Here is an 11396-nt window from a genome sequence, read left to right on the forward strand (position 1 = left end):
ATTATTTCAATGGATATATAATGTAGAAAAAAAGTATAGAAACTTTTGAAAAGGATCTTAATTCAAATTTTAAAAAGAAAGTGGACGCGGTAAAACTTAAATTACTTTCCGCTTTTTATATTTTATAATTACGTATACTTCGATTTAAAGGTACAAAAATATTTAATCTAAAGATTACTGATAAGATAAAAATACAAGGAATTTAAGTTATAGGAAAAGTTTAATACGGATATGTATATAATACAAAAACATCTTCATACTCTTATAGAAATTTGATACTAGTACTAATCAATTTATCAATTACTTAATATTCAAGTAAATGATTATTAGATAAGCGATTGACTATTACTAGTATTAAATTTTTAATAATTTCACGTATGATAGATTGTATTATACCATCCCTTGTCGCAAGAATCTTTGCGATCCTTGATGTTAAAACTGCTTCTCCATCGACTTCCGTATGCTACTTTTGAGAGGTGTTTATATTTCTGGAAGATGGATGCGACTCATCAACTTCCGGAATGTTCTAATCTCAAAGTATAAAAGAATGGATGTATATTGGCGAAGAGAAGCCGCTGTGCTGAAAGGAGGACAAGAGACGATTGGCTTTCAACGATAGATTCCAATACCATGAATGGACTTTTAAGCAGGCATGAATCAGTTCTCTTCTCCGTTTTCTTACCAGCTCTTCTACAACATCACTCTTACTATCTTCCTTCATGTGTTTTCCGTTGTCCCTCCGTCGACCATGGCTCAGCTCGGATGTTTTCCCTTTCGACCCTCAATCCGTATTTTCTCATGCTCCCTACTGCGTGGAAAACTGTCGCCTGAAACTATGTGCAATCCTTAACATATTGATCAATCGAACGCAATACATACATATAGAGTGAATAAAAATAAATGTTGTTTATCCAACGATATTTGATGTATAAAAAAATAGCATTAATTTTTGCATTTTCATAAAAATATTATGATAAAGATGACACGATCTTGAGAAGAATTCTAGTAAAGAAAAATTAATCTCAATATGACGAACTCAGCTTTTTTCAAAAAATTTAGTTTTTATCAAAACATTTTTATTTACTTTATTACTTATAATTATTTTATCAATAAAGATACATATACATTTACTTAATACCGTAGTATTTCTTAATGTCTGGTGTTTAGATTGAATAAAAAATATGCTAGGATATGTTCATTTTTATGAAAATTATAAGTAAAGTTGAGTATGCCATACATAATGTATTGCACCCGTGATAAAATAATATATTGTGTGTCATGGAAAGATTATTGATGCTTATTAGAGATGAGATTAAATAACTTACAAGTAGATTGAATCTGTTGGCGCAGTTTCAAACTCTTTTTGAGTTCTTTATCTTGATAAAGATGAAATAAAAGTCTTTCTTCCAATTAGACTTGAACCTCAGATACGTTCGATCCTTTGTGAAAAGTAAAAACTTTATGTTTCTCCGAATCAAAACGTTTGTATAAAGCAACAAATGTTATAAAGATTGTAATTGTAAATTGAATATTATTAATTTTATATTAACAATATTATGTATTACTACAATTTTTATATTATGTTTTTTAAACTAGTAATTTCATTCTTAGAAAGAGTTCGAGTATTATTCTTAAAAGATTCGATTTTTTATGATAAAAAGTTTCGAATCTTGTAGAAACTCGTTCTAAAATTCGAAACTAAATAGAGAGAGTGGAGATTAATGACTTTATAAGTAATATACGAAATATTTCTTATGAATATCACTCAAAGCCTAGAAAATAAAACTTGATTATTGGATTTGACTTAGATTTTTAAATATGTATTAAACTTGATTTCTATTCATATAATGCTTATATTCTAAAAATTCTAGATAGTGCAGAGTTAAAAAAAAATGCAGTCGTTATACGTCATTAACTTAGAATTCAGACACAAAAGGAATTCTTATTCTAAACAAGTCTGAAAAAATTTCTTTTTCCATCTAAAAATGAACTCAGAATTTATAACATATGACTGAATTCTTTTTGTATCTGAGATTACTTTCATAGCTGGGACAATGAGCGAAAAGAGTCAATGGCCATTTAGTTGGAGGGTTTAACTTATTTCGAAACACTGATGGAAATCTTGTGATTCCCGCATCGATTTCTCGCTATGCTCGCACGGTACGCTAAGCTCACGCTCTCTGATGGATAATTCTGTTTATTGCAGATAAACTCGGGATGGTCACTCGGTCCGGAGCTCTGCGACATGTGGACTAGCAGCGACGTTCTGTGCTGCACAGCCTCGATATTGCATCTGGTGGCTATCGCGGTCGACAGATATTGGGCAGTCACCGATATCAATTATATACAGGTTAATTAACGCCGTTGCGGTTATCGAGAGGAAGTCGGAAATTGTCCGGGATACGATGCGAACGATACGGTCTTTGTTATCCGCTGTCGCTGACACTGCCACTTGCCACGCCACACGCCACGCCGCGAGATAGGGAAGAGCCGCGCGGGAGTTGACATAATCGAGATCGTGACGCGAACGGAACTACATATCGTCTCGCAAATCTCTTTGAATACCCAGAAGATCGCAACATATGGAAATACAATTTTATCAATTCGGGAATGGTGTGCATAGGATTTCAATAGGATTTGACGCGCGAAAATCTGTGCATTGCAACTTTATATAAAGTATCTGGGAAAATTTTCCATCGCTCGTTATAATTCTTCTTTTCCACAGATTTACACGTATTTTATAATCATTCGCAAAAATTTAATCTTCTTCTTTTCAGAAATTTTCTAAATTTTCAACACATTTTCAGTTTAAAACCCAGACGAACGTTTATTTTATTCCTCTATCTATCGAAAGTGTAATAAAAGTCCGATTCTTCCTCGATATTCAAGTCTGCAAGACAGATATTTCAGTATACTCGGATCTATACATTTACTGCGAAATAAGGTCATGAAATCGCTCATAAATTTTCGTCGAAATTTGGGCGGAGGCAAATTTCTCTCTCTCTTTCTCGTGCGCGCAGGCTGATGTAACGAGAATTACAGGGAACACTGCTCATGAAGTATGAAAAAGGGTAAGACCGTAAAGCGAAACGACCAGGATATCCCGTCCATAAATATGTCTGACTGGTATGAGACGAGTATGTTACGTAATACCTTTGGTACATAGCCTCTCTCTTCTATGGATGGTTCCGAGTTAGTTTGGAATTAGCTTAAAGCTCGATAAGCTGCGTAGCGATCAGCCAGCCTGGTCGAATTTAATAGCTAACTTGCATTTCCCAACTGATGGAAAGAGGCGTGTATCGGCCCCTTAACTGGCAAGTCAATTATCTTGCAAATAATGGAGCATGTGAGAAATTGGCTTGAATTTATGTATCCGGCGAGGAGATATGCAGATAAAGCAGGCGCCGCAATTTTCTCAAACAAGCGGAATAATTATAAACTCTCTTTCTCTCTTCAACTCTTAAAAAAACTAAGTGTATGAGCAAATCTAATTAAAAGTTTAATTTACTGATGCAAGACAATATTCTTAGTAATGCACGCGATCTCGCGGGAAGTATAAAATTTATCGAAGCAATAAAGTATTATGTTCTAATTTTAGAGTTTTATAAAAATGCATTGTAATAATAAAAATTTATGTAACATAATATTTGTAGCTTACACCACTATATACAAAAAATATATTGTATCGAAGTAATAGCATCGTAAATATTTAAATGGCACGTACTAAAAATTACTTGAAACGTATGTAAAAAAAAGTAAAGTTAGTTATTCTTAGAACTAAACTAAAGTCAGTTAATCTTAGAACTAAAACTTAGTTCAGTTAGTAATAAAGTTTACAGCTAAAAATAAAATGACGGAACATACATCATTAACGCTGCCTTCCCATTTTAAGGCAAGGAATCCGAGAAGAATCGGCATCCTGATCATCACCGTGTGGGTGGTATCCTTAGGAATCTCATTAGCGCCTCAGCTCGGATGGAAGGATCCTGATTATTTGGTCCGCATAGCCCAAGGGACGTGTCTCGTGTCGCAGGATCCTGCATATCAGGTGAGCGCTTCCGGAGAATTGCGAGCAGATCCAAAATACTTGATTAATATTCGTGACTATAGGAAATGCGCTCGTGTATTCTCGCAGACTAGAAGTGTTAACACTTCGAAAAACGCATTTTTCGTTCTGCGTAATTACACGGAATTTTTAGTTGCTCCTAATAGTCATAGACAAACTTTCGTCTCTTTCAGAGAAGATCTTTCAGAGAAATTATAATACACATATCAGGACATCTCAGTAGAAATTCATCTTTCATTATAGCGATATGAATGTCACCTAGAGCTAACTTATAATTTTTTAATGTGGAAGTGTATGATATATTTATGACGTATATTATTTTTAAAAAATATAATAAACTAAACACTGTATAAATAAAAATAATTAAGTATAAAGAAAGATCGAAATAAAACTTTGGTGCCTACCAATATTTATATGTACATTTTAAATACATCTTCCGACTATATAAACTATGCGTCAATTATGATCAGACTTGAAACGCAATTATAAATTGAAGCTAAAATCATAATGTTATAAATTAAATTAATCATCAGTTTAAAAATGTATATTATTTTACAGATTTTCGCAACTTGCGCAACGTTTTATGTCCCACTTCTAGTTATTTTATTCCTGTATTGGAGGATATTCCAAGCGGCGCGAAAAAGGATTAGGAAGAGGCCTGGCACTATTCTTCAGCCGCCGCGTGAACGAAGAGGCATCCTCAGGCTCGTCACGAGAAGGTTGTAGCCTTTTTTGTTCCTTTGTTGATGTTACGATGTCAGAATCCCTATCTAAATCTGAAACGTGTAATCGAAGATGTCACCTTTCGTAATTGCAATAAACTTGAAGAGCTCGAGGGATAACAATGCGCTAAGCCACGTAGAATAAATCTCACAGTCGAGCTGCTGAGAAATGGCGTAAATCCTTCACAAGATTTAGTTTGCTCCCCTAATATCTTGCCAAGAACGCATTCTTTATGGGGTTCATAATTTAACTTGTAAATAAATATTTTTATAGCACGCAGTATTTTATCTCAAGTGACTTAGCATGCTCTAAGCATTTTTATCTCAATGACCAGTGCAGGCCTTTACTACGAGAACAAAGGTATGATTTTACCTGTTGATCGTTCTATCATAAAAAGAATATTATCACTGCTTAATAGTTATATATCTTTTGAGCTCTGTCGCTTTTAAAATAAATTTATTTTTAAATTTCAAAATAAGTGTTTGATATTATAAATATTAATCTGCCATAAATAATTCTTTATTAATATTATTGTATAATGATTTGATTAATATCGCTCCGAAACAACATTGTTGTAATTGTTTTTCATCTTCAAATAAGTATAAATAATCTTATATCTTTCTATCATTTCTTTAGACTTCTATTAAACGGAAAATAATTTTTCTATTTATTCATCTTGCTTCAAAATTCATTCAAAATTCACGTAAACTCACGAACTATAACTTTGCAACATATTATTTCTTTTCTAATTATTTGATATCAATTTTAATAATTATGAACATAATAATTAGTTCTATTATTAATTCGTATTCTATAGTAATAGTAAATTAATGTATCTTCTGCAATTAGAATCAGAGAAACGCTGTATCCAAATACATATGTATTTAAGAAATGAATATACGACTCTTCATATATACAGCCATCCTTCCATCGCTTCTTCACCATCTTTTCTTTCATAAAAATTCTTAATATCGCCAATCCCAGTCGTTATTCATGCAATAACAAATCGATGATGGATGAGCTTCTCTCATTCCCTCCCCTTCTCTCTCTCTCTCTCTCTCTCTCTCTCTCTCTCTCTCTCTCTCTCTCTCTCTCTCTCTCTTTTGACCAGCATAATTATGATTTATCTGGTGATAGGCCGCGCGAGGAGTCGACGGCGTTCACCATCACGAGAACTACGCCAGACCACTCGTCCATTTCGCCGGAGAAGTCATCGTCATACAACGGCGCGAATGCCACACCATCGACGACGGTAACACCGACGGCGATCTCGACGACGACGACCACCACCACCACGACGACGTTGACAAATCCGACCAGCACGAGCCAGCAGCCGGTAGTCAAGTGCACGAAGCGCACACGCGAGACGATCGAGTCGAAGCGCGAACGTAAGGCAGCGAAGACCCTGGCGATCATCACCGGTGCCTTCGTCGCCTGCTGGTTACCGTTCTTTTTCACCACGCTGCTGCAAGCCACATGCCAGACTTGTAAGCCACCCGAAGTCGTGTCCAGTGTGTTCCTATGGCTCGGATACTTCAACAGCACCCTCAACCCCGTAATTTACACTGTGTTCTCGCCGGAATTTCGGCAGGCATTCAAAAGGATGCTGTGCGGTGGTACACGGGGACTTCGCTGACAGTGGATTTAATTCCTTTGCTCCGTGCGCGCGACCGGATAAAGAGGCTACGTGAAACTTTTGTATATGTATATATATATATATATATATATATGCACTCGCTTGCTATCCAGCGGTTTCCTCGGTGTTGTGTAATATCTGGATGCCCAACTCTAAGTATTGTTATATTAAATGAATACTCGCGCGGTTTTCGCTGCGTATTTTAGATGCGAGAATATTGAGAGAAATCAACAATTAATATTATATTTATTTTTAAATATTTTATCAAACGATTCTCAAAGAAATTTAATAAGTATGTCTCATTTACAGGTGCAATTATTATCTTATCTTGTTAATGCATTCTCTATGTTTTTATTAATGATGTCTGAATACTATCATCAATTTTAGGATATATTGTTCAAATCCTTGTATCAAAATCAATTCAGTCAGCATCTAGACATGATGGACAGTGTCCAACACAATACCATTTCTTCTCCTTACAGCTGTTCAAAGTAATCAAGCCCGCGCCGTTTCTCTCGTAAATATTATTAATGAGTATAACTCGTTCTCGGAAATTGAAATTCCACTCGCGATTGGCGTTAATTACATTTAATGTTAGTCAACAACGATGAGAACGAATCTATCTTAGATAGATATTTTTGCGAAACGCTTCCCTAAATCACCGAAGAATCAAACGAGCGACAATGGTGCAACATTACTCGCGATTTTGTTTAAGCGGGCGAAAATATTTCATTGTGTATTGAACATAGATATTTCAATTTATAAATTTAATTCGCCAGAATAGAAGTCAGAGCACATTTTAATGCGTAAACTGGCCGGCACACATATGACTTACAATTAGTAAAAATTCTTGTCGCTCAAAAAACGTAAGTTTAAGCTACAATTATAGATTTTTTTAATTATATAGGATAAAAATGTGGATAAGCAGAGGGCCAGAGTATCTAAGTAATATAGATGCTTAAAATTCACAATCTCCAATATTCTATTTAAACAAGGAAAATGTGGACGAAAATGGATAGTGCTTGTAGTACTTAATCGTAATATATGAAATAGTTGACATAATTGAAGTGAGAATACATACGTCTCGTATTTTGTCGTCCAAAAAATTCTTTAAGATATGCTCTGATAATGTGAAAAGAAAATCGCGAGGAGTGCTTTTACCGAATTATAATTGTACAGTATTGTGTATAAGCGGGCGATAGTGTTTAGCGATCATACTTCCGAGCATTATTGTTAAAATAGGTATGTATAAAAGTTTTCGATCTTGGCTTGCCTCCAAAGTACGTACGTAATGACAAGTCTGAGTGTACATTAATTGAAATCGCGACAGAACGAATACATTACGAATGAGTGGTAGGATTCCCACAGATCTGTATGTATGTGTGTGTGCGTATGTTGTGTATGTCGCGATCGTGTATAAAAGTCCACCTTTGAATAAAGACGCAACTTCAAGCTCGACTCGTGCTAAATACATCTTTGCGCTTTTCAACTTGATTCGAAGTTAAAAGTACAGTCTTATACAAATTAATGTGTGAACAAGAGATAATTTTTAGATTTATATACATTTATTACATAAAAAGAATTTACATAATGTTTATTACTGTATTTTTTTATAATTGTATTGTATAATTAATATGTCCTCTAAAAATATTGTAATAAACACTGTACATCATTTTTATGTAATAAATGTAATAAATATAAATTAAAAAATTACCTCTTATCCATACACATTAATTTGGACAAGACTGTACTCTTTGAGAAATTTCTCAAGTGCAAAAATTTTCTTGCCGCCTTACGAAGATTTGCTTACACACAACTTTTCTCATACGGAGTTTTTTAATAAAAAACTAAATAAGAAACATCCAACACGAGCAACAGAATTAAATAGAAAGGTCGCAACATTCCCTTTAACAACGTATGCGTGTGTGTGCATTGCAGATTTATTTTCACGAATTACGCTTACTGTAAAATAGATAATAATTATAAACGAGAGACGATTATAATAAATATAATATGAAGGAAAGAAACACAGATGTGGCAGTAAAATATTGCGATCTAAGCTTATATCGTGGATGCAATGTTAGAATCAAAAAATGATTTCACAAATTACCTCTGTCTAAAGACAAAATTATATGATATCTGGAAATGTAACTTTAGCCTTGCCATTCAATTCTGCGTCTTATAGACGAACGTAAGCCTTTGAATTTACGTAGTAGTAGGGTAACACATCCAGTACATACTATAATAATACTACATAATATGGCGAATGTTTAATTTACAGAGCAACGACTGATCGGAATCTGCGTTCGCATATTAAATGAATAAGAATTGAAAAGTGACACTTTTTGTTTGTAATGTCTACTTCGAAATGTCGAATACAAGTGCACATGCATTCATTTCGTTTTTACGTCAACTTATGAGCCACTAGGTGCTCGTTTAGAAGTAAACATAGTTCTAGACTAATTATAATGTATTAGGCAGATTGTGATAAACGGCGACAATAGCTTTCTCTTCGTCAGAAATGGCAAGACTTTATTCCATCTATTATAATTTTCAAGTATACACAAATTAACATAAAATAAATGTTTTCTCGCTTAAAAAAGTTATAATAAAGAATACAGAAGATATATATATATATATATATATATATATATATATATATATATATATTTGAATTTACTTTTTATTCGTATTCATGATAATTTTCTTTTGCTAACTGCTTATTATTATTATTATGAGCTAAACAATATTTACTGAAGTAAAATGTAGAATTAAAAAAAAAGAAGAATTACTAACTAATATATATATAAATTTTACTTTTTGTATCAGTTTAGACTGCTTAAATTAAAAATGGATAAATTTTTTTCATTTCTGACGACAATTGTTGCTGAAATGACGGCAATATCAGATACGCTTGCGCTATCTAATTATATCACTGGTTGTCGTTTTACTCACACGACATGACTAATAAAATATAACATTTTCTTCACATTTATTTTTTATGTAAGTCTCCAAGCAAAAAAGTGAGACGTTGTCTGCCGAACATTTTCAGCAATTTTTAGGGACGTTGAAAAATCATTGACATCGCAGTAGCTCAAGAAACAAGAAAAAAATTATGTTACGAATATTTTTATTGCAAGAATTAAATTTATCGCGAAAGATTATAAGAGTACCTACATTTTTGCCTGACAAAAGTTGAACTTTGCAGATCTAAATATCAGTCAAAGGACAACAAGCCCTAATAATGTTAAAGCATTGATAGCATTGCTCGGTACATCGAACAATGTTTGATGTGGTTAACACTCATTAATAACGTTCTGTCAAAGTGTCATAACAAAATTGATCAGAAGCAATTTGCATTTGTGAAATGCGAAATAGCTTCGACGATATACGCAGCAAAATGTTCAGTGGATAACGAGATATCGGATAGATAATGACGTAATCACGTAATGCTTGTAAATCGACAAATAATCGTATCAACGATCGTTTGCGTTCCTGCAAATATTGCCTCATGTAAGAGATATGGGAAAACATTAATGAAATTACGAGCGCGTTTTAGACGAGAGCCGAGCGCGGAGAAGCAATGAGATAAAACGGATGGTAGTCGGCAAGATAAATATTATCCAGCGAATTAAGTCTATAAGACCACGTAATCATCCAGATGAAAACTTGTTGATATAAATGCCAGGTATTGTTGAAATCTTATGGAAGCATCGAAAGAAAATAGAGGAAAAAAGGAAGAAAAGCAATAGAAAAGAATAAGAGATGAGAAAAGAGCGCGGACGAGACATGTATTTACAACGATGCTTCATGTGTATTTGTCTTTGCAATCATAAAATGAAATAAATCACGGAAAAGTTTGGAGAAACTTGCCTGAACTTGCTTTTCGTGTTTACAACATCAGCAATATCGATATTTCAAATTGAAGATTTCCATGGTTCTATTTACATGGATTGTCGCAGAAGTATAATTTTGTTTCTTCACATATTTTTCATTCCATTATTTCCATTATCCACTTATTCGATTTTTTCCATCACCGACTGTAACTCGTGAAGCATTTTTTTCAACTCCTATACAAAAAATTAAATATAATATATAAGAATTAAAAAGGCACATTTATATTTCACATTTCGCCTCTCCTCAAATTTTCAGAGACATTATATATTTATATTTTCATTAGATAAATGAGCAGGGATGGCAAATAACGCGTTACTTGCTATCTCTGCAAATGAGGTATACATATGTATATATGTATACATATGTATATAATCAGACAATCATATTTAAATATAATATATAGGTCATAAAAAACTCTTTCTTTAGATATCCTTTTTATGAAAATTTTTTAGACATTTACGCGGGATGTTATGTTTAAGATTTATGTATCTCTAAAAACACATTCCAGTAATATATGATGCATTAACGAAATATTATATCTCGTTTCATGACGATATTTCAAATAAAATTGTTTGTGCATTATAAGTTCAAGTTAATGAGCTAAGCAACATTGAGATTACTATATGAAATATCCATCAACGCGATTATAAGGTTTAAAATAACGAACGGTATATAATCCTTCCCTATCGCATAATAGTCCAAACACGTACATCAACTAAAACTGAGAAATGCAATTCATATTAATGAATACTATTTACTCATCACATCGCATGCTTCATCTTCTTATTGTGTATAAAATTGCAGATCTAAATAATTTCTCTCACAAATAAATTCTTTTATAATATATAAATTATTATATAAAAATTGCGAAAAGTAATTAAAATACATAATTGTTATTTAGTTAAATCGCATATATATTATTTGAAAACAGATTTGTATTTTAAAAGTTTACATATTTATTTTATAAAATTGGATTTTGAAGTTGCTTTATGAAAATGAAAAATAAATTGAAGAAAATAAAAAAATATCTATCAAAAAATGACGTAATTAAGAACGAAATAACAACGGGATATT

At 32.9% G+C, this 11396-nt stretch overlaps 1 protein-coding gene and 1 long non-coding RNA gene across 11 annotated transcripts in view; one reads left to right on the top strand and one right to left on the bottom strand.

Annotated features, from left to right (window-relative positions):
- The window catches only part of 5-HT1 (serotonin receptor), a 131059-nt gene extending 120766 nt beyond the window's left edge, over positions 1–10293 (top strand). For all 9 annotated transcript variants that reach the window (XM_087413882.1, XM_011055360.2, XM_087413881.1 and 6 more), the window contains 4 exons: positions 2207–2350; positions 3893–4048; positions 4625–4785; positions 5927–10293. In XM_087413882.1, coding sequence (XP_087270008.1) covers positions 2207–2350; positions 3893–4048; positions 4625–4785; positions 5927–6425 — 960 coding nt within the window. In that variant the 3' untranslated portion in view covers positions 6426–10293. The remainder of the gene's footprint in view (positions 1–2206; positions 2351–3892; positions 4049–4624; positions 4786–5926) is intronic.
- On the bottom strand, positions 102–3949 carry LOC147907268 (uncharacterized). Of its 2 annotated transcripts, none has more exons than XR_015547562.1 (4): positions 3865–3949; positions 1326–1439; positions 683–833; positions 102–580 (listed from the first exon to the last, which is right to left on the bottom strand). It is a non-coding gene; the product is annotated as an uncharacterized LOC147907268 (long non-coding RNA). The 2 variants fall into 2 exon arrangements; XR_015547561.1 differs by lacking the exon at positions 3865–3949 and adding an exon at positions 3154–3241.
- Positions 10294–11396: the final 1103 nt, after the last annotated feature.

Source organism: Acromyrmex echinatior, chromosome 15, assembly GCF_024713525.1.
Source record: "Acromyrmex echinatior isolate Ae372 chromosome 15, ASM2471352v2, whole genome shotgun sequence".
In the NCBI taxonomy this organism is placed as follows: domain Eukaryota; kingdom Metazoa; phylum Arthropoda; class Insecta; order Hymenoptera; family Formicidae; genus Acromyrmex; species Acromyrmex echinatior.